The sequence below is a fragment of the Leguminivora glycinivorella genome, chromosome 14 (assembly GCF_023078275.1).
Source record: "Leguminivora glycinivorella isolate SPB_JAAS2020 chromosome 14, LegGlyc_1.1, whole genome shotgun sequence".
NCBI lineage: Eukaryota > Metazoa > Arthropoda > Insecta > Lepidoptera > Tortricidae > Leguminivora > Leguminivora glycinivorella.
The window spans coordinates 11,916,466-11,940,808 of NC_062984.1; the positions used below are offsets into that span (position 1 = coordinate 11,916,466).

Consider the following 24,343-nt stretch of genomic DNA (forward strand, 5'->3'; position numbering starts at 1 on the left):
CCTAGACCTAAATTGTATAAATCGGTATCTTTGTTGATAAAAATCATAACTCTAATTTTCTTTTAATATCTAGTCATTCACACAAAGATTGTAAGAAAATATCATAATGTTGCATTGTTTTATTACAGACGCAGGTATATAATTCTTGTAGCCGCTCTCTTATTTTTTTTTATTAGTTCAACTAGGCAACAATACATAATATTATTTATCTTAAAAATTTACAACTCTGTCTAATACTCATTTAAATTGAAAATGATGTTTTACTTATTATAATGATTGAAAGATAATGACTTACCTACAAATTTTATACTCGAAAATTGCAAATGAAAGAGTCGTATAAGTCTTTCAATTTTATTTTATTTGGTTAGCTAAATATGACCTCCTCTCAGAACACAACTAATACCTAACATTTGGTTATAAATAAATATAAAAAAACCTAATTCTATTTTAACCATTATCTAGTAGGTACAGACAGTGATATATTAAATAAATTTCATTTTAAATGATGTAGATACATTAAAAATTATTAATCATAAATAACAACACACAATAATAAGTAAAATAAAGCAATACTCGTATTGCTGTAGCATTTTAAATAACTATACTTAGCTAAACAAATCTTTGCATTTGGAATGTGAAGTAGAATAATGCAAAGAGTTCCAATTGAAGAACAAAGGACTTTGTAGAAATGAAGTGTGGGGTGTTCTTAGCCAAATTAAGCTAACGTAAACAAGGCGATACGTTTCGTTATGCTAAAGAGTGTCAAGTTGATTCTCACGGATAAGGAAATCATAAGTGAGCCGAACAGTGGACACTCTATAGGGGTGACAAACTTCTATGAAGTGGTTTTCGGTAATTGTCCAACAGCAAAGTGGCATTGATAAAGCTGAACTTTTAAGTTCATTGATAAAGGATCAATAAGATTGTTTCTAATTCTATTATATAATTGGTGGTCATTAATACAATGTGCATGTACAAGCACAGACAGGTTAGTTCTAAAATATATCTATGAACCTGTCAGAGATAATGGTATATGAGAAATGTATAGAAAAGTGAACCTTAATATGTATTCCAGTAGAATTTTACTGAATGGTTATGAAAATAATATACAGCTTGTGGTTTATATACCTATAATCAATTGAAAATAGTGTAAGCTGAAACTACGTATTATAATTGATACGTATTTAACTAATACTTAATCATTATGTTATGATAAATGTATGATTGATTTATTGTGAAAGTAATATGTTTCATGAGGTACAGTTAAATATAAGAAACTGTGTAGTAGTAGTAGTAGTAAATTATTGTACAGAACATTTTTTTATACCACGTCGGTGGCGAACAGGTATACGGTCCGTCTTATGTGAAGTACAGTAAATAATTTTAATGGTTATGTACAAAGGCGAGCTCTCTTCCAACTAACCTTAGAACAACTGAGTTTGTACTTTCAATTTGTTCATGACGTACAGTTTGTATGAATGTTATACCTATGAAACATTACAATATGAATACATGTCATATACCTGTTGACATAAATGTAAGCGTATAAAATGTCAGCGTTAATATTAAGACTTAAAGGTTATGTCGGTGTAATTTATATTTATGTGTGTTTTTATGTGGTTATAAATGTTTTGTATTTGTACGACTATGTGTTGACTTATAATTAACTTGAATCGATCTGATCAATCGATTCTGGTGTGTTAAACTACATATGCATATGTGTTGAATATAATTGTAAAATATGGTACCATATAGATAGGACATGTCAAATAAGTTGGATTGTATTTTAGAAATAAGTCGATGACATGGCTGGTAAGGTTTTACTGGGTTTCCCTTACCTTTGAACAAATGTTGGCCATAATGTTTCCCAGAAAAAGGCGGGTGATGCTGTTATTGTTTTGTATAATGATTTTCATCATAGATTTATTTTTGAGGGGGCGTGTTGGAATTAACAAAACTAAATCTATCTTATTCTAACAAGTATATTGTTATACTTTCTCTCTCATACATGTAAACTATTGAATAAAAAACAACAGCCCATAGTTCCTAATCTTAAGGACTTCGTTTGTACTTTAGTCCCTTGGTAGCTATTCATAGGAGCACACCTTGCCTTACTATATTGCGATAATATATTTCAACTCTTATAAATCGCCATGTGTCTTTTAATTAATTGCCCTAAATCTAATAAAAAGTGGAACTCATGAATATAGATGGCAGCACTGACGGCGTATTTCCTGTATTTACATCGGGTGCGGTGACGTGTGGCTCTGTAAACGGTTGCGGGCATAGGGCCCGTATTGAATTCCGATATTTTTTATCGCAATCGAATTTAGACTGGGATCGAGGGTGTGGACAGATCGGAATTTTCCACACGTCTGCATGATTTCGACTGCGATATTTACTGAACTTGGGTGTTGAAATCAGCAACGTCATTCTTAAATAAATTAATTTATTAGTTATTTACAAAACGAAATCTAATCGTGCTAAAATATACTACAATATTCATGGATAATTTATCCGTCCATAACTTTTGAATTATTTTAATACTTAACGTACATAAACTAACTCCCATGACCCGTAGAAAATGCCGGAATAACGTAAGAAGCGCCAGTCTTCTCAATTGAAAAAGTGGAGCATAATATATGAATCTGCTAAAATTTCAGTGATATTCATAAAAATGAAGGTGTTGGAAAAAATATTATTAGGTTCCCTTTAATTCTAAGATTCATTGAAATTAGGCAAATTATCTGCTTTTATGAAATCACTTGCACGTTCTGCTATCATTATTGTTGGTCCATTTGTGTTACCACTTGTTAACGTTGGCATAACGCTAGCGTCTATTACTCGAAGTTTATGAACACCATACACTTTAAGACGACTATCCACTACTGCAGTCTTACGTGAAATACCCATGCGGGCAGTGCCAACGGGATGATAAATAGTCAACACCATATTAATCGCTACACACTTCCAATACTCATCACTGTCATGATCGAAACTGTTACAGGCTGGCCAATTTAGCCTGCCCAAGAATCCGTTGATGGATCTATAAAATGTAGTATTGACTATTTTGGTCAACATTCGAATCCCATCTGATGCAGCCTGCAAATCTCTTGGATCGTCGAAATAGTTAGCGTATATAAGAGGGGCATCTTTCGGATCACTTGTACTAAGGGATATATTTCCTTTCGAATAAGGATGCAAATTATGAAAAAGATACAAGTAAAGAGCGTTATGTTTACTATTTTCGATGATGGAATCAGCTACTTCAGATTTGTACAGACTTCTAAAATAAGTCTCTACTTGGTCTGCATTTTTGGGAAATATACCTACAAGGTTTTGAAACTGTGGAAATTTTGAATCTTTAGATCGACCATAAAGTGAAAGTACATTTTGTATGGTATTTGTAGCAAAATAGCCTGTGCTATTTTTGAGGTAAATTTCATACTGAAGTTCGTTATAATTCGCGGCTAATTCTTCAGGTTGGTTTCCGAAGATTGTAACTGGTATGTAAATATGATCCAAAAGATTTTGACCTACGGCCGGCGAGTTTACTAAACTTGCAATTCCTTTGGATTTTAAGTGATGTTTAGGACCAACACCAGATAACATTAGTAATTGGGGAGTATTGATTGCTCCAGCACTTAAAATAACTTCACGTTTAGCGTAAAAAATAAATTTTGTTTCGTTCATTTCCACTTTCACTCCCTTAGCTTCCAAACTTATTTCGTCAATTATGATTTTAGTAACCAAAGCATTTTTTAATAATTTGAAATTCTCTCGGTTCTGTATTGGGTTCAAGTAGGCTTTTGCTGTGCTCTCTCTGCGCCCGTTTACGGCTGTTGCTCCGTAAAGGCCGGCTCCTAATACATTTCGTTCATTAATATCGGCAACAGTGTTGAAACCAATTTCATTCCATGCACCTAGTAATGCTTGTGTGAGCTCTTCGGATGTGCTGTTAAAATAATTGATACCTAAAGGTCCATTTTGGCCATACGCGTTTTTCACTGCAACATTTTTTAGTCCATTTAGGTTCTGGAAAGATTCAGCTTTTTTTTGGTATTCACGAACAATTTTAGGATGCCACTCCTTATTTCCTTGGTCATACCACCGTTGGAAGTCAGCGTCATTGCCTTTTACATATATCATCACGTTCATGCTGCTACACCCTCCTAACATTTTTCCTCGCGGCCAATGCACAGCCTCATTGACATTAGCTTGATTAGTTATTCCGGTATTGACTGTAGTGTAATTCCAATCATATTCCGATTTTTCTAACCGGGAATATAATCCAGGGATCTGTAATGAAAAAAAAAATTAGAACTATACCTATACATATAATGTACACGTAAGTATAATAAACTCGAAACACCTCAATCAGTTGGAAAAGAGGTATTACTCTTTCAATTGCCAAAGCAAATTTTACCGAACATTATCACTCGTCTAACAAACAACCACTGCAAAGAAACTCGCTTTTTAAAGTCCAATTTGTCCATTTGAGATGCAAGGCGTCCTTTTTTTATGAAGTGCCTGAATAGTTCTTTATGCATGTCTGCTGTAAACGTGTTCAAAGAAAAGACTGGTTCATTAAATGAAAATACGAAATAAGAACCTAACTACTACACGGTTCATAGTTTGCTTTAGTTACGAGAGCCGTTCTGAAAAGTAGTTTGCTTCTTTTACATCTTTACAAATACACATGCTTTCTTTAATGTTTTGAAAGTGCTTATCAATAATCATATATAATTCTTGTGATGCAATTGGCATATTTTGTGATCTTTCAAAAGCCTTTGATTGTGTGGATCATGGAACGCTCATTTTGAAATTAGAACACTATGGTTTGTCTATAAATGCCCTAAACTTTATGTCTTCTTACCTTAGCAATAGAACACAAACAGTAGTTGTTAACAAAACTCGCTCTAGCGGGACTGTAGTCCAATTAGGAGTGCCACAAGGCTCAATTTTAGGTCCATTCCTGTTTTTAGTTTATATAAATGATTTGCCATGTATAGTGAAAAACTTTTGTGAAATAGTACTTTTTGCTGATGATACATCACTGCTTTTTAATGTTGACCGAAAATCTACGGATTACAATGTAATTAATAGCACGTTAGCTGATGTACTGCAGTGGTTTACTGTCAACAATTTACTTCTTAATTCTAAGAAAACCAAATGTATTCGATTTTCTCTGCCGAATGTTAAACCAATCGATACAAAAATACTTTTGAATGATGAATGCTTAGAGATGGTAGATACAACACTGTTTCTTGGTTTAACATTGGACAAAAATCTACAATGGAGTCCTCATATAAAGAAACTAGCAAGCAAATTAAGTTCAGCCGCATACGCCGTTAGGAGAATCAGGCAACTGACTAATGTTGAGACAGCTCGCCTAGTGTATCATAGTTATTTTCACAGTGTAATGTCATACGGTATTCTGGTTTGGGGCAAAGCAGCTGACATACAGACTATCTTTGTATTACAAAAGAGAGCCATTCGTTCTATTTACAACTTAGGAACACGTGAATCAGTAAGAGAACTCTTCAAAGAAATTAATATCTTAACTGTAGCTTCCCAATACATTTATGATAGTATAATTTATGTTGTTAAGAATTTAGACTGTTTCACTAAGAATTCTGATATCCATAATTATAACACTAGAAACAAAAATAAGCTTGCCATAAAGAAGTTTCGTGTCCGTAAAGTACAGAAGTCATTTGTTGGGCAATGCATTCATTTTTATAATAAGTTACCTGACACTGCTTTGAGATTACCCTCCCAGCTCTTAAGAACTACTTAAAAAAATCATTGATGTTAAAGGCTTATTACAGAGTCGAGGACTATTTGACAGACAAACATGCATGGCCCGAACCAGAAACTACAAAAAACGAATAGCAATTAAAATAATTGTATTATGTATAGAGGACACAGTTCAGATAAGAAAGCACATCAAATATTTTATATTTTATGTTGTGTAGGTAAATTACATATTTAATGATATTGAGATTCATATTATCTTTTTCTTCTATGACAATTTGATATGTTTTCTCTGAAGAAGAACGACGTATTATTAAGCAATAATATAATTTATTGAAATTGATTTCCATAGAGTACCTAGTCTGTTCATATTCTTTGATGAATACTTTTGCATGTTAAATTGTATGTTGTTATTTAATGCATGTTAATTATAAGATGTAATGTTTTGAAAAGAAGTTGCCCGCCGAGTTTCTTGCCGGTCCCATAGTGGATACCCCCTCCCAACTGAGGGGGACTGAAATCTTCTCGAGGCTGAGGCGTAGGGTTAGAGCCGGCGTAGCTTTATTTGACGTTCATATGCGCATTGTAATATGCCTACTTGAAAAATAAATATTTCATTTTCATTTTCATTTTTCAAAAACAATATACTTATTTCCCGATTAATCAATCGTACGTTGTATTTTAAGTCTGTACGATGACCGTAATTGAAACCAATATTTCTATATTTACTAATATAGAAATATTGGTTCACGCAACATACATTATTGTCGAAAATACTTGTAGTGCATCAAGTTCTACATACATGTCATAAAAAACCCATAACAAGCAAAATAATTCATAATCTGCTGAGGTCGCCGTCATCGAAACCGATGAGGAGGACTATCCATAATTCATAATCCATATCCATCCATAATCCGTACTAATATTATAAATAGGAAAATGTGTGTGTGTCTGTTTGTTTGTCCGTCCTTTAAGGCAAAACGGAGCGACGAATTGATGTGATTTTTTAAGTGGAGATAGTTGAGGGGACGGAGAGTGACATAGGCTACTTTTTGTCTCTTTCTAACGCGAGCGAAGCCGCGGGCAAAAGCTAGTATTATATATATATATATATATATATATATATATATATATATATAATTATTATTTATTTATTCTTAACAATAAACATTGTGTCGAATATTCATTCATGCATATAATAATTACATACAACACAATACTAAAACTACTACAAAAATATTCATCCTACTAGTATTTACTACATTAATGTCCATAACTATAGCAATAAAGTAAAAATAAAACAGAATTAACAATCTATAACCTATTTACAAATCATAAGATATCAATACAATCTATAAGTTATTTACATTGTATACAATTACCAAAGAAAACATAAATAAAATAAATAAGTAATTATCACATACCAATTAAAACATGTTATTTAGAAAAATCATAATTGAGTTATAACATTTTTCTACTAGAAAAGTCTTTAACTTGCGCTTGAACAATTTACAATCAGAGATCTGCTTAAACTCAATTGGTAGTTTGTTAAAAAAATGAACTGCCTGGTAGCTTGCTGAACGTTGCACAATTTTTAATTTAGGCACTAAACTATTTTTAAGGTCTTTTCTTCTCGTTGCAAATCTCAATGCTCTGTCATAATCACTTTCAGTTTCCTCCAAATTTTTGACAAGCCCTGATAGGAGAACCAAGATGTGTAGGCGAGGCACAGTCAATATTTTAAGTTTTTTAAAATGCGGCTTGTACGATTCCCACTGCGGTATTCTGACAATAATTGGTAAGGCCCTTTTCTGCATATACATATATGTACATGTCATAAAGTAACATTTACGCAATCAAAAAATGATCTAGAGCTCTTTGCCTGAAAAACAGATTGACTAAGCTCCACAGTAAGCTCAAGAAGGCTGTGTTGTGGCCCTGTCGAGCTTAGTCAATCTGTGTAAGAATGTCCTGTAAAATTCATTAATTAATCTTCGGTAATGAAAATTGCTTACAATGCTCTCTACCGGTGGATCACTTCCAGCTTCAATGAGCAATACTTTCCATTGGTCCACCTCACTGAGTCGGTTCGCGACCACACTACCGGCTGAACCAGCGCCGATTATAATGAAGTCGAACTCCTCGAAATCTAGAAAAAACGTGGCAGTCAGATTTCATGTGTTTATCGCATTATGTTTGATGATAAATGGTAAATGAACATTTTAGAGGTCCGATTGACAAGAGTGAATTAAATTTGCGCGCTTGTGGTGTGTTGCTATGCAAATAAAACTGCACAAGGCCATGCACTTAGCGATGAATCTTAGCTTAGGACATACTTATTCTTATTCTTCTTCATAAATTTATTGCATCCATGGTATTTATAATCATGGAACCTTATCTCCTGATTTTCAGCAAAAATACACAAAGTCACTAAAACGACTGAAGAAAAAGATAAAATGCATTATTTACCATGAACTTCTGCATTTGGTGGCCATTCTTCCGTGATCTCGCAGTTGGCAGCACCAAAAATAGCAGCAAATACTAATATTCTTACAACGACTGCCATGTTGTATTGCATGTTATCGCTAAAACAAAAAACTTAAGTAGATGGTTAAATTAATAGTCTAAGGCAGTGGGGTAATTTAGAAAGTCACGAAAAATTACCATTATTTCGATCATGTCAAGATTCCCCTTTTGAAATGACCCGTGCATTTCTGTAATTAGAAATTACCCCACTGCACCTTATTACATTTTCAAATAATTGATTTTCCAAAAACGCATTTTTTTTAACCTTTTAGCGTACTGCGTGTAAAACACAATATTACCACCACCAACATAAAAACACAGAAAAAAAACATGTGACCATAATAGATGTTTTTCAAGCTGTCAATTTTTATGTCAGAAAATCCAGGAAACAATGTGTTTTTCACCAAAAGTAATCTAGGAAACTATTAATAAAATAAGTGCACGTTTGTAGAAAATAGTACCTACTTTACGATACAAGTGCGGAAATAAGGAAGTCCGAAACGAGTGGCAATAAATTAAAACATGACTGAAGGGCGAGTTTTAAATCGACACGAGTTACGAATTTCCTTTTCGCACGTGTATCATACGAGGTTTTTCAGTACAGATGGCCAACCGAAGTTGCGACCTGGAAAATAATGAACCACTTCTAGCACTAGTGGGTAAAATAACACCAGCCGTACTTAAAATTATTGTATGCAACGGTGTTTAACTGAGTCAAAACACACTTGTGGTGTACCTGCACTGCACCCCTCGCCTTTTTACCTCTTTTAAACACTGATTGCATTAAATACGTGTATGTCATAGGTACTTATAATATAGGCTCATCAGCTGAATAGCTGCTTGCCTATAATTGAATAATAATAAATACCTACTAATGAGAACTTAAATACAGGATGGGGCCTGTAACAAAAGCAAAAAAATAACTTTAAAAAAAATTAAATCTTTAATTTTGTAATTTTTCATACAAAATAAATATAAGCTTCAATGTACGCCATTATTGTTGTCATTAACGGTTGTCGGCCATACTTTTGACGTAACAGAATTCGCGATACAGTCATAACCTCTTAGGAAAAACTTTTAAGGATGATATAAAGTAGCTGAACAAAATATTGGTCAGTGTAAGGAGTATAGACTAGTTAGATTTTTTGCTTTTCTTACAGGCCCGACCCGGTTACGCAACTGCTATATTTATTACATTTACAACTATTTAATAGTTCAAATAATGTTTACGCGCGCTCTAGAAATTTATTTTATTAAAGTAATTTATTATTACCTACATACGAATATAAATTATATTATATTACTTATGTTTTTGAACTTTGACTCACCGTAGAATTCTCGCAATTATTAAAAAAATAAACATAAACACACACATTAAACTATATTGATTTAAACAACAACTAACCGCGGAAACACAAACTTAATTTCACAAAATGTAACTCGATAAACGTCCTATTCCTAAAACAAGTCACTACTAATTATTCTCTTGAGAGTTAAAATATAAAATATAAATGTAATATTTGTTAGAGGCCTACGCCAATGCCAAGTGATTAAAGTTTAAGGTTACCCGGATTTAGCATATTGGATATAATGCATATGCATTTTGAGTGTGTGGTAGGTTAGCATCGCGTATTAACCTTAGGTACGCGCATGTTTCAATGACCATGACCTCAGAGAATATAATAGGTGTACTATTAGGGAGCGGACAAGCCGCCGGCGGGCGTGTCGCTATTGTTAGCTTATTGAGAATATTATTATACTACTGAACCAACATGCACAATCTTGACACGTTTCTCTATTGTTTTTCAAAAAGGCTAATCATTTCGTTTCTGTTTTATTATTAAATTCTAAACACACTTCAGAACTAACTGTCCCATTATGTTATTGCAGATAAATATAATCATTGTATCCATTAGATAATATTTTGTACTGAATCACTTTTGCACCGGCATAATATGTCGGAAAATTAATCATCAGTAAACTATAATATAGTTTTAGTTACAGAAATAATGAAAATTATTAGGAGATAAATTAATTAAGAATTATGTTCGTCTCGGTATAGCTACGTACCCATATATTATGCGCAACAATGAAAAATGTATAAATGAAATAACATCATTTGTAAAGCAGTTTTGTAGCAGCGCTCAAGTACTAATATACTGCATGTGTTTAGAATTTAATGATTCTCATAATTATTTTTAAATCGGGACTTAATCGCGTATAACTACATATTAAACTGATCTCCAACGTTTCAAGGACGGCGTTGTCCCCGTGGTCTCGGAGTCTTCTCCGCACACAACGACAACTACAGTTAGAAGCACAACTGAGTCAATATTGGTCCCTTGGTAAAATGTACATAATTTGACGAGAATCATTAATTTTAATATTGACTCAGTTGTGCTTCTAACTGTAGTTGTCGTTGTGTGCGTGCGTGATGACACGATCAGCGTCCTTGGCACGCACACAGTCATAGAAATGATGCACGTGTATTGCGCAATAGCAGGGGCGGGCGGTTAACTCCGGGATTCTATCGCCGCGCTACAAGTACATGTCGGCGGCCGCGAGTTCGCGGCCCATTCAGTGGTGTCGACCTTCGCGCGGCGCAATAAAATTGAATGTCGGCTGCTCGCGTGCGGTCCGATTGTTAATGTAGGTAAGAATTTAGAATGGCGGCAATTTCTGAACATCAAAGGAGTGCCTTCTGTACTTGTACCTACTATTATAAATATCTGGGCGACCTGGTTCTATTTTAATATATCACGTCTTTAGATAAAAAAAAACTCTTATAAATACAAAAACAAAAAAAAAACTTTATTTCTGGCCGGGATTCGAAACCCTGACACCTACGATCTATCTGCGTACATTAGACCGACCTCGTACGACTGAGCTAAGCGGAATCGATGCGCGCGCGGCGAAATTAACGACCATATTTTACATTTACTAACGCGAAAGAAAAACTCATGAAAACTCGAAAATTCGCGTTTTCCGAGATCTAAGGCTACGCTAGATCGATTTTTCACCCCCGAAAACCCGTTAGAGCGGTTTCGGAGATCGTCGGTATATATAAATAAATAAATAAATATACAAGAATTGCTCGTTTAAAAGTATAAGATTTGGATTTTTTTTCTTTACTACTATAGAATTTACATTTAGCTGATGATTAGGTACTACTAAGAGTGAAAAATAATACATTGCGAAACGTGGGGCGGAAGTTGAATATTGCAAATGAGAGTTAGTTCTTACAATAATTTTTAATTTCACTTTAAACAAAAAAATGAAAACGATAAAAAAAAATCATAGTGGGAGAACGGTTTGTATGAGTCATAAGTAATACATTAAGATAGAAGTGCGGAAAGGAGGAAGTTCGAAACGAGTGGCGAAAAATTAAAACACGACCGAAGGGAGTGAATCCACACGAGTTACGAATTTCCTTTTCGCACGTGTATCATACGACGTTTTTCAGTATAGATGGCGCTCCGAAGTTTCGACCTGACAAGAAATTAACCTCTTCTAGCACTAGTATCTTAATATACTATTAAAGTCAATTGTATTTTTTTCGACATAATATAATTAGTTAGGTACTTATAACAGGATTACCAGACGTACTAACAATGTAAATAATATTCGTACCCGCTATTGTCACATAGCACTTACGCAAAAGCGTAATGTTTGGTGATTTAACATTATACTAATCAAACTTTTTTGGCGATTACGGTAATTACGGTTATCAAGCTTCGTATAATTTTTAAAAGTACAGGGCTGTTAAACCTTTTTTTAAGGGGAAAATTTTATTAATAGGGATTTTTAGCAAACATTGTATCGAATAAAGTACTTAATTTCGCCGGCCTGTGTTTACTTGAGCGCTTCACGAAAGTCGGTACTGAACCTTTTTTTATTGGCAATGTAGGTACCCTTTTTTATTAATATTTGAGAGCTTGTTAAGTATCTGTATTTTTTTTTCCACCCTGTTCTGAATTTGTCCATTCTAGAGTTTTGAATTGAACTTTTATGTGAAATATTTTAAAAATAAATAAAATTCATATTTACAAAGCAATACATTGATTAAAATGAGTGTGAATAACTTTTCAAAATTGATATGTTTACTGAATTTTATCACATTTACAAACAGGTAATGATAAATTTTATAAAATATTATATAAGAAATGTATTAAAAATATCTCCGAGTACGCGCCATTTTGAAAATAATATATTAAACACTAATATAATATAGGTACTTATTTACTTAATTATTGTAACATTAGATTAAAATGTAGATACACGTCGTTTACTTACTGAAAGCCAGCCGGCGTATGATGGTTTTATCATTTAATTACTGACTAAGACATCTGATAATACGATTACTTTTATAATTTAGGCAGGCAAGCATGGTCGCGTGATAAACTACAATACGTCAGGCTGTCCTTTTCTCGAAATATACGTAAGTGCGATAGGGACGCAACGGTGCGATAAAATTTATCCAATTAGTGTACTACGTTAATTATAATAAAGTCTCATCGCAGAGCGAAGTCGCAGGATAATATTGTATTTATTTATTTTAAATGTAAAAACCAAAACAATGTGAACTAAACATCCGTACTAATATTATAAATAGGAAAGTGTGTATGTCTTATAGCATTAAGTCCGCCTTGTATACAATTGTATTTTCTTTGTGCAATAACGATTAAATAAATAAATATGTATGTTTGTTTGTCTGTCTTTCACGGCAAAACGGAGCCACGAATTTACGTGATTTTTGAAGTAAATATAGTTGAAGGGATGGAGAGTGACATAGGCTACTTTTTATCTCTTTCTAACGCGAGCGAAGCCGCGGGCAAAGGCTAGTACGGAATAAAAACACAAAAGTACGAAAAAAAACGAAACACAACAAAACAAGAAATTAACTAAATTTAGGTGACGACGTAACGTCGAGGCTTCGTCGTCTGTCCCGACATAGAATTCGGCAGGTTGCCCCGGAGCCGCCGAAAGACTAGGCCCTTCGGCCAGAAGTCTGCGCTTCCGAATGCGATGGTGTCCTGCAGCGGCCGCGGCACGCGCACAACGAATGAACTGAAGTGCACGCACGTAGTGACGCAACTTCAGCTGCTGCACCCTCAGTGCGAAGCTAGTCTTCCGGGGAAATTAATCCACCACTTCGTTGTGGCCACGGCGGAGTAATGCAGAGGAGACAGACGAGTGACGTAGAGCGCCTTACGGTCGTGGTGTGAGTAACGTATACATGATTTTTTGTATACTACGTCGGTGGCAAACAAGCATATGGGCCGCGATCGCGGAAAGCGATCACCGTCACCTATAGACACCTACAACTCAAGGAGTGTCACGTGCGCGTTGCCAGCCCATTAGAAACCCATTAGAATAGCGAAAACGAGACATTTTATGTTTTGAAAAAAAAAAAAATATAAATATGACCACTAAGGTGAATTTGGAAAAAAGACGTTTTATCATATTCAAGTGACACCACAGAATATATAATAGTACAAGTACAGAAGGCCCACTGCTTTGATGTTTACGACATGCCGACTTTTTAAATACCTACAAAATTCTAACAAAGAAACGAGCCGCACGTGCGCGGCGCCCGGCGATAGGGTTGCCTACGGATTAAAACGATTTAATACTCAGATAAAATGTTATACTATTATATTCAAGTCTTGGGTACTTTCTAGGTATTTCTAGGTATATGGTATTTATATATTTTTGTTTAAGTTCCAACATCACAAGCCTTATTGAATCTTTTTGGGGGACTTAATCAATAGTAGATCTGTGTAAACATGTCCTATGGTATTTATTTTATTCATGATATCTATTTAACTAAGCATTATTAGCCATTCCACACGCGGACATAGCATATGAACCTTAAAAAAAACTCGCGACGTAAAGTAACATTAGAAAGTGCGAACGTGCGTTCCGTGAGAGCACGCGCCACCCCTGATTAGGCCGCGAACTCGCGGCCGCTGGCATGTACTTGTAGCGCGGCGATAGAATCGCGGAGTGAGCCGCCCCTGGTGACACTACAGAGTCAAAAATTATCCATTGTTGGAATTTTTAAAAAATAAATTCCAAAACTATCTTCTTTAAAGAATTATACACATTGACAAATATTTATTTCATCAAATGACAGATTACCCACCTATCACCTCGATACCTATCACAATGAACCTTGCCTTATAAGTAAGACTACCTTGTGTCGAATAGAAAAACTGAGTTGACAGCTAGAGATATAGCGTCACTACTTTTAAAAAAACTTGTATCTTCGTCTGTCAATGAAAAGAAAATTGTAGTAACCCTTTACGACCGAGAAAATTATTTTCTAAAATCTCATAAAAAATGCATGTGAACAGTTTTAACTGGTCGTCAAATACTCGTAAAAAATAATATAAAAAATTTTATTGCCTTTAATCAATAAAAAAATCGCATGCAGGAAAGTGACGTTCAGGACCTATATGTAAATGCACAAAAGTGCAAATTCGGAAGGACACGTAAAAAGTGACTAAATATCTTATTTTAGATAATAAAACTTTTTTTTATAATCATCTATTATTCGTTTTTACATTATACAACGATTAAAAAAACTATAAAAAAAAAACAATTGACGAAAAAAATCTCATTCCAACTATCACTTAATTCGTATGTAAATCTTTCAAACATTTCTTTTTGCGTGTAATGCAAAGGTACACGTTGTTGCAACGTTGATGCAACGTGTTAATCGACTGGATCAGGATTCGAATGGGGAATGGAGGTTTTGGAGGATTTCATATCGTCAAATTTAGGCAAATGTTTAATAACTATCAAATATGATAGATGCAAGGGGCTGGCGAGCTCTGACTCTTTCTGGGCCTCACAGGTGTTTATACCATGTGAAACGTCATTCGAACATGCTTCTCTATTCATTACGCCGTTTTCTTGGTGCTTTAATGAGCATTGCAAAGATTTCCAAGCGGAAATCTAGTATAAGTACTTTGCGTCTAGGGAGGCCCATGGCGTCGCAAACAATTTTGTACGTATGCCCTCCATGCATTCACCAAAGCTAAATCATTATCATTGCGTCTCAGAAACAATTGACGGATCGTGTATTTTTAAATCAGTTAAAGTATTTGAAGACGAAGGTTCAAAAAACAGCTGGTCAACCTCCAAACTTTCGTTGTCACGCCATTCAAAAAGGTAATAAGTTGATTCTTCCAGGCCCTCGTCAAAATTTTCAGTGTCTGATATTTCACCATTGCACAAAATTTCAAGGATTTGTTCATCACTTAATGGACGCCCTATAGAATATAAATATTGAATTACAAACCGAAATTTGTAATAAACCGCGAAAATATTTGATTATTTGTTCGAAATTCATTTTACGCCCAAAGGCCGAATACACATAAACGTGCAGATATTTATGGCAAACGGATTACGGGCTACGACCGAACCTATAAATTCGTGCACTTCTTTTTTACGATCTTATTAATAACACGAAATCACTTAAGTAATTTTAGTCTTAATTCATAATTAATAAAACCACTAGCTCTTTAACAGTAAAAATCATGCATTAAATAAAAGGTTTGTCACCAAAAATATACGAAATTATGAACTTACGTGGGTCACTATCACTACTCTCACCAAAATACCGTGCCATCTTCAAACATGTCCTGCGATCGACTGACCCGGCCAACCTAAGGTATTTACTAATTATTACGTGTTGCTAGTGTCTGCAGATTCGATCGGTATAGGTTTGAGCCCGAAAATACAATTTACTTTCTGTCAAGATTTTTTTTAAATACATACATACATACATACATACATACAGTCACGCCTGTATCCCATAAAGGGGTAGGCAGAGCACATGAAACTACTAAAGCTTCAGTGCCACTCTTGGCAAATAAGGGGTTGAAAGAAAACGAAACTGTGGCATTGCAAAGACAGGTTTTTTAAATAATTTGCAGGATTATATCAAACCGGTCGGAAAGGGGTAAGTATGTATGGAATGCATATAGACTTACTGCGTTTTAACTTTGAGGAACAGCGTGAGATACGAGATTTTTTAAAAGTAGTGACGATAGGTGCCTAGAAGATAATGCTAGCTCAATATAGTCGTTTATTAACGCTCAAAAGCAAGAACTAAGTAAATATTTTAAAACAAACAAATGTTTGCCCTCGGTCATTTAAATATGCACGAGTTATTGATGTTATATTTTTGCCATATTAAAACAATCATTATTTCAACGTAGAACGTGTAAAAATAAAAAAATGTTCGGTAGAAAATATACGTTGGTAACAAACAAGAGTAAATAAACATCCTTTTCAGTACAGATGGTGTTTTTTTTACGCACTAGTGCGAGAAGTGGTTCATTATATGCCAGGTCGAAACATTGGAGGGTCATCTGTACTGAAAACCGTCGTACGATACACGTGCGAAACGGAAATTCGTAACTCGTGTCAATTTAATACACTCCCTTCGGTCGTGTTTTAATTTATCGCCACTCGTTTCGAACTTCCTTTTTTTCGCACTTGTATCGTAATCTACTATTGTAGCGGATAAAAAAAATCTTTACAGTAAAACTTAGTTAAATTTAAGAAAATCATTTCTCATATTACGTCAACATAAAAATGTTTCAAAATAAGGTATACCAAGTTATGTTTTTTAATTATCATGGTAACTTTTTCTATTCGCAAAATATATTTTCAATAACGAATTAAAAAGTTTGCCGTTGTTGTCACGGAGCAAATATTAAAAACAGTACACCAGAGCATTGGTTAAGAAGATGTGTTTATTTTATTAAATATACGTTATAAAAAGAGGACATCAAATTAATTTAGTTTACTAAACCCCATTATTATCTACAAGCTATGTATGTAGGTATACTATGTATGTAAATATATTTACTATGTATCTTATACTTTTAAACGAGCAATTCTTGTATATTTATTTATTTATTTATATATATATTTATTTACACTGACGATCTCGGAAACCGCTCTAACGATTTCGCAGAAATTTGTTATGTGGGGGTTTTTGGGGTGAAAAATCGGTCTAACTTATCCTTAGGTCCCGGAAAACGCGAATTTTCGAGTTTTCATGCGTTTTTCTTCGCGCGCCATCTCGTGTGCAGTAGTTGTACTGTTAAGACAGAATTCTTTCGGTCGATGTAAGTACTATTTATTGCAAACACTAGATGGCGACACAGGTCAAGGCTAAAACGTATAGAAAATACACTATTTGAGTTTTTGTGGCGAAATGCGCGCCATCTCGTGTGGAGTAGTTGTGTTGTTAAGGCTGAGAATTCTTTCGCTCGATGTAGGTACTATTCAGTTTTGAACTAGATGGCGACACATGTCAAGGATACGAAACAGAACCGAGCGAAGCTCGGTTGCCCAGATATTGTATATTATAAGAAATATATTTAAGTCATCACACGAATAATTACTTACCTATTCGCTATGTTCACGTCTGGTACTGCCTTCATGTTGTCGGCTTTTCCGTAATAAATTGTATAGTGACAATTTTTTTTTTGGAAAAAAACCCTCGACATAGTAGACCGATTTACATGAAACATGGCTAAGAACACTCAGCTAACTCAGCTTTCAAACAAAAAAAAATCTAAATCGGTTCATTCGTTATGGAGATACGATGCTACAGACAGACACACACACACAGACAGACAGACAGACAGACAGACACGTCAAACTTATAACACCCCCATGTTTTTGCGTCAGGGGTTACCTACTTAGTTAACGGCACCCGCTAGCATTCATGTGTAGGAACAGTATAGCTATGTCAGCTCATATTCAAGTACGTGCGCACCGCGATATGAGCTGACTAGCCAAAAGCAATATCCTTTCAATGTGAGAACGAGACGCCAGTCTCACTCCGACCATTGTAACGTTAACTGGTTATTTTAATATACGGAGTTAATTATAAAGTGCTTATTATTCCACACCAATATATCACCTCTTATAATATAGAAGTGCGGACAAATAACTTCTAAAGTGGTGACCTCCCGACGTGAATCAGTGGACGATCAGTGAATAATAAAAACAGTTAAAGTGATTAAAAATGAGTCCGGATCCCAATAAATTAACTTCGGGCAGTGAGACTCAACCGGGCGCGGACAATGTACCAGCAGCAGAAACGACCGATGTGGTAGCCATTTCAGTGTCGAGCCGGATACCAGATTTCTGGGTGGACCAGCCCAGAGTTTGGTTCATCCGGACGGAAGCAGTATTAACACCACAGCGGATAGGGGACGACGCCAAATTCGACATGGTGGTGTCGAAGCTGCCAAAGGACGTAATACTGCGGCTGGCGGATTTTCTAACAAACCCGCCCGCCACCAACCGATATCAGGAGCTTAAGGCGAAGCTCTTGAAGATGTTGGAAGATTCCAAAAACAGGCAAGTAGAGAAGGTCCTCGGGGAAATGGACCTGGGCGATCAAAAACCGTCCCAGCTATTGGCCAAGATGCGCAACCTGGCTAAGGACAGCTTCCCCGATGCCACACTGAGAATAATGTGGCAGAATCACCTACCTACGGCAGTGCGCGCAGTTTTGGTAGCATCCAGGGAGAGCGATCTTGACACACTGGCCAACATCGCCGATGACGTATCGGAAGCCACTAGAACCCCTAACGTGGCAGCAGCGGCAGTACCACAGAGTCAGGCGCACAGAGCCGCAGCGAACACCTCAGGAACCGCAGATACAGCAGTGATACTCGCTGAGATTGCCAAGTTAAGCGTCAGAATGATGGACTTGGAACGGGCAAGGCCAAGAGGTCGCAGTTACGGAAGGAGAGGACGCGGAGGTCGTTCAGCGTCCAGACCAAGGAGTACGTCACGCCACCGGAACCAAGCCGAGAGGAGACCAGATTGGCTTTGTTACTACCATTTCCGATTCGGTCCTGCCGCCACCAAATGTCGCCAACCCCGCGCATGGGTACTCAACCAACAGGAAAACTAGCGGAGATAGTACAGAGTGCGACTAGGACGGAGATCTGTACTATCAAACCAAGCCGTCGTTTATGCGTAACAGACTTAAACACTGGACTGCATTTTTTAGTGGACACAGGTGCTGACATTTCCTTATTACCAGTGCAGAACAAACAACGTGCGGGTGAGTGCTCTGATCTAAAACTGTTTGCAGCAAATGGCTCAGAAATCAAAACATACGGTGTTAAAGTTTTAACGTTAGATTTAAGGTTACGTAGACCGTACAAATGGGAATTTGTTATAGCCGACGTTAAACAGCCAATACTGGGAGCCGATTTTTTGAGTCATCACAAGTTAGTAGTAAATTTAACTGATCGCAAATTGCATGATCTGGTGACTTTTCTTAATATAACCGCACCGACCGTACGTAGCAACCAACCAACTATTAATACTGTCAATGGTAACCACCCGTATCATGATTTGTTATTGCAGTTTCCTAGCATAACAAAGCCACCGACATACAAGGAAACACCCACACACAATGTGGTACACCATATCGAAACGACGGGTGCACCAACATTCGCGCGGGCTAGACCATTACCACCTGACAGGTATAAAAAAGTTAAGGAGGAATTTCGTCGTATGCAGGAGTTAGGCATTTGTAGGCCTAGCAAAAGTCAATGGGCCAGTCCTTTAACGGTTGTAACAAAAAAAGAACGGCGAAATTCGCCCTTGCGGTGATTATCGTGCCTTAAATGCACAAACTAAGCCTGATAGATACCCAATACCGAGATTACATGATTTTACGTTCATATTGGCAGGTAAAAAGATATTTTCCAAGTTAGACATAAATAGGGCGTATCATTGCATTCCAGTAGCTAAACAGGATGTTGAAAAAACCGCCATAATTACCCCTTTTGGGTTATTTGAATTTCCAGTAATGTCATTTGGGCTTCGATGTGCTGCTCAAACGTTTCAGCGTTTCATGAACAGTTCAGTTCTGGAAGGTCTCGACTTCTTGTTCAATTACTTAGATGATGTTCTTATCGCGAGCGATAATGAGGCGCAGCATAGGGACCATCTTAGACTGGTTTTCGAGCGTTTCGACAAGTACGGCATAACGATCAATTTAGCCAAGTGTAGCTTTGGACAATCGAAGCTGGAGTTCCTAGGACATGAGGTAACTACCACGGGCATTAGGCCGTTAGAGGAGAAAGTGCAAGCCATAGTCGACTACCCAAAACCACAGAACGTAGAACAATTACGTAGATTTTTAGGAATGCTAAACTTTTATCGCTCTCACGTCCCTGGAGCAGCGAACATGCAGGCTAAACTCGACCGATATTTAGTTAACGCGAAAAAGCGAGACAAGACCCCTATAATTTGGACGAGCGAGACCGAAGAGGCGTTCGAGCAATGTAAAATGGGCCTTAAAAAAGCCGTTACGTTGTCCCACCCTCGGTCCGACGCAGTCTTAGCCTTAATGTCTGACGCGTCAACTACGTCAGTAGGATCAGCTTTGAATCAATTGGTTGACGGAAAATGGGAACCCTTAGGTTTCTTTTCAAAAAAATTGACTAAAGCTCAAAAAAGTTATTCTGCATATGATCTCGAACTATCAGCTATTTACATGTCACTGAAACATTTTCGTAAATCATTCGAAGGTAGGCCGCTGATAATTTACACGGACCATAAACCCTTATGTAGAGCATTCGAAAATATAGGCAAGAATAATAACGAAACACCAAGACGAACAAGGCAACTATTGTTCATTAGCGAATTCAGCACTGACATCCGGCACATAAGTGGGAAAGAGAACGTTGTTGCTGACACACTCTCTCGCATAGAGACCATTGTTTGCCCCACATCACTTGACTACGCAGAACTCGCCGACGAGCAAGCAAAAGATGAATGGTTAAAAAACATGACGCAATCGGATCAGCACGACGGAAATAGCAATATAAAATTAAAACTAATAGCGATACCTACATGTAGTAAATCTGTCTATTGTGAAATTTCTTTAGAAGAAGCAAGACCGTATTTACCACAAAAGTTTAGACGTACAGCATTCGAAAGTGTGCACAACTTAAGTCATCCTGGAACGCGTGTTACTCGTAAGCTAGTTACAAAGAAATTCTTTTGGCCTAGCATGAACAAAGACGTAGTTAATTGGGCAAGATGTTGCATCGCTTGTCAGAAATCAAAAATTAATCGTCACACGATGTCTAAATTAGGAACGTTTGAAGATGCCGACCGTATGACACATATCCATGTAGACCTAGTCGGACCCCTTCCGACATCTCCACATGGAAACCGTTACCTAGTTACAATAATAGATAGGCGTACATGTTGGCCGGAAGCATTTCCCATACAGGATATGACAGCAGAGGTTGTAGCCAAAACTATATTCGACGGTTGGATCGCACGTTACGGTTGTCCGACCAGACTTACGACAGACCAAGGACGCCAGTTTGAAAGTAACTTGTTCCGCGAGCTTATGAAACTGTTAGGCATAGATAGAATTAGGACCACACCGTTCCATCCCCAGAGCAATGCTAAGGTGGAAAGATTCCATCGCACCCTTAAAGCAGCCCTTATGGCTAGAATGGACAACGGCTCTTGGGAAAACGAATTGTCTACTGTGATGCTTGGCCTGCGTGCCGCAGGACGTAGCGATAACGGCGTAAGCGCCGCAGAAATGATGTTCGGACGGGCACTACGGTTGCCCGGAGACTTTTTCAGCACACAGTCAAACGAACCTAGCGATCCTTGTAGTTTAGTTGACAACATTCGCGATACAATAGCTCAATACAAACCGATAACTATTGGTTCTCGCAATAACCGTACTCTATTTGTTCACAAAGAGTTGCAAACTTGTGAATATGTTTTCGTACGAGACGATACCGTGAGGAAATCTTTACAACCACCGTATATGGGACCATTTAAAGTTTTAGAAAGAGACGATAAAGTATTTCTCATCCAATTTCAAAATAGGCAAGCTCGCATTTCAATTGATAGGTTGAAGCCAGCTCACGTTTGGAATGATGACGTCAACGATAGCGTGAACCTACGTAAGGTAAGCGACTCCACTACAACGCAGAGCGAAAGCGAAGCTAACTCGAAACCGCGGACCACTAAAAGTGGTAGGGTTATAAATAAACCCGTAAGGTTTTTAATCGATGAATAAGAGAACGTGACATTCGGGTCCGCTACTGTGTTTAATTTAGCATCTCCTGGATGGAGCCTGGACCCCGGGAGCAGGAAGTTTTTTCCTGTTTTCCGAAAAGTAGCATCGGTAGTTTATCTCTCGAGAGGGAAGACTACGTTCAAACTCATTACACCGGTATAATCAGTTTCAAGTCGGACTCTGCAACATGATGTTCCGCACCCTAGTTAGGAAATCAGATACTTTAAGTTTTAAGTTGAACTTTACGTCAGTAACGGGACTTATATTACATACGAACGGTCAAAACAGACATTATCCGTCTTATTTATCATAGTAAGGCAATGATGTGATGTTGTTTTATAGCAAAGCATAGCGGTTACAGTACTGGCTGGGTAGCGTTAGTCATGATGTCGTAAGTGTTTACGTTATGTATAACAGCATAAAATGCTGAAGAGATTGTATTGTGAAAGTATGAACTTTGATCACAGAATTATTTTTGTACTAATTTAAATGAATTTTGCAATGTATGTGTTACTAATATATTGTCTTATAAATATGTATTTGTGTCAACTATAAGCAATTGTCGTAAAATATTGGTACTAACAACACACAACGTGTGTCATATATTTACCGTGTAATAAAAGTAAATTTTGAATATAATTAAAATGGGCTATGCACAGAGCAAAAAGGATGGTTCACATAACAGTATTGCAATTGCTGAAGTCCATAGTGTTACTGGACAAGTAGACACGAAATTGAATTATTTTGGAATAATCCTCATAATTATCTCAGTAATATTGGCACTGTTTCTCTTGTATTTCATACAGTCCAAATGCAGACAATGTATAAGAAGTTGGTTACTAAAAGCAGTAGCTAGAGTTCAGCCAACAGCAGTCGTAGTGCACAGGGAACCAGCCCAACCCCAACCGAAACAACAACCTGTGATTTACTAAGTGAAGTGTTATAAATAAAACAAATAATTCAGTGCTATCAAAATGATCAAGTGTATTCAGTATATAAATGAACATGTTTGTTAAAAAAAAAAAAAAATCAAACATTTTTGTAATAAACTTAGTTCTAATATCTAATTATAGTTGTGTAACGTAATCATATAATACAACCTCCATTGTGTAACATTGTACTCATATCGCACAGCTGCGCGTCACGCTATGTCAGCGAAACGCGCACCTGTCCGATAGCTGAATAGCCACAACATACGAAACATACAGGGTGTAACAAATATCAGATACTATTCAATTGTATGTAATTTTTTATGTAATTTTTTTTTTCTTCCCTAAGGGGGAAGTAATGTAGGAACAGTATAGCTATGTCAGCTCATATTCAAGTACGTGCGCACCGCGATATGAGCTGACTAGCCAAAAGCAATATCCTTTCAATGTGAGAACGAGACGCCAGTCTCACTCCGACCATTGTAACGTTAACTGGTTATTTTAATATACGGAGTTAATTATAAAGTGCTTATTATTCCACACCAATATATCACCTCTTATAATATAGAAGTGCGGACAAATAACTTCTAAACATGTTTGACATGGACAATTGGACATGCCCATTAAATTCATGACAACCATTCTGTTACGCACGTTGCCAATTTTTGATAGTTAATTTTTCTCAAACTTGCAATGAAATGTTGTCATTAACGTACTTCAAATTAGGTCGGGAAGTACTACGTATCTGGTGCGCTGAGTGAGGATGGTATGTAATGGAATTTCATAGTAATTTCCCCACCTAAGCCTGCAATGCTCGAGTCATTTGTTTCTAAACGTCAAATTATGACACAACGCCACAGCATAAATAATACTTACGACAACGCCATCATCGAGGTTTACATGGTCAGTTTTAGCCTATTTCATTGCAAGTTTGAGAAAAGCACTATGCATTCCTCGCCGTGAAAATGGCTTACAGGCTTCGTATCACTATATACCTACTCACCCTGTAAGTCCTTCTTTC

At 36.5% G+C, this 24,343-nt stretch overlaps 3 protein-coding genes across 3 annotated transcripts; 2 read left to right on the plus strand and 1 right to left on the minus strand.

The window, feature by feature from the left end:
* Positions 1-2,435: 2,435 nt before the first annotated feature.
* Positions 2,436-12,593, minus strand: LOC125233628 (ecdysone oxidase-like). The gene is made up of 4 exons (XM_048139689.1): positions 12,577-12,593; positions 8,227-8,342; positions 7,773-7,906; positions 2,436-4,299 (listed from the first exon to the last, which is right to left on the minus strand). Exons 2-4 carry the CDS (start codon positions 8,333-8,335, stop codon positions 2,719-2,721), a joined length of 1,824 nt encoding a protein of 607 aa, XP_047995646.1. The 5' UTR covers positions 8,336-8,342; positions 12,577-12,593; the 3' UTR covers positions 2,436-2,718.
* A 5,744-nt stretch (positions 12,594-18,337) lies between these two features.
* LOC125233551 lies at positions 18,338-19,025 on the plus strand. Its single transcript, XM_048139606.1, has 2 exons — positions 18,338-18,935; positions 19,021-19,025. The coding sequence occupies exons 1-2, from the start codon at positions 18,338-18,340 to the stop codon at positions 19,023-19,025; spliced, it is 603 nt and encodes a 200-aa protein (XP_047995563.1).
* Positions 18,912-19,947, plus strand: LOC125233492 (uncharacterized protein K02A2.6-like). Its single transcript, XM_048139530.1, has one exon. It carries the CDS (start codon positions 19,192-19,194, stop codon positions 19,945-19,947), a length of 756 nt encoding a protein of 251 aa, XP_047995487.1. The 5' UTR covers positions 18,912-19,191.
* The last annotated feature ends 4,396 nt before the right edge of the window (positions 19,948-24,343 follow it).

Coding starts and splice junctions, on each gene's coding strand:
- LOC125233628 (XM_048139689.1), bottom strand. CDS start 8,335: ATGCAATACAACATGGCAGTCGTTGTAAGAATATTAGTATTTGCTGCT. Junction 7,907..8,226: donor ACCAAATGCAGAAGTTCATG/GTAAATAATGCA, acceptor CGTTTTTTCTAG/ATTTCGAGGAGTTCGACTTC. Junction 4,300..7,772: donor ATCCACCGGTAGAGAGCATT/GTAAGCAATTTT, acceptor TTTTCATTACAG/ATCCCTGGATTATATTCCCG.
- LOC125233551 (XM_048139606.1), top strand. CDS start 18,338: ATGAGTCCGGATCCCAATAAATTAACTTCGGGCAGTGAGACTCAACCG.
- LOC125233492 (XM_048139530.1), top strand. CDS start 19,192: ATGTCGCCAACCCCGCGCATGGGTACTCAACCAACAGGAAAACTAGCG.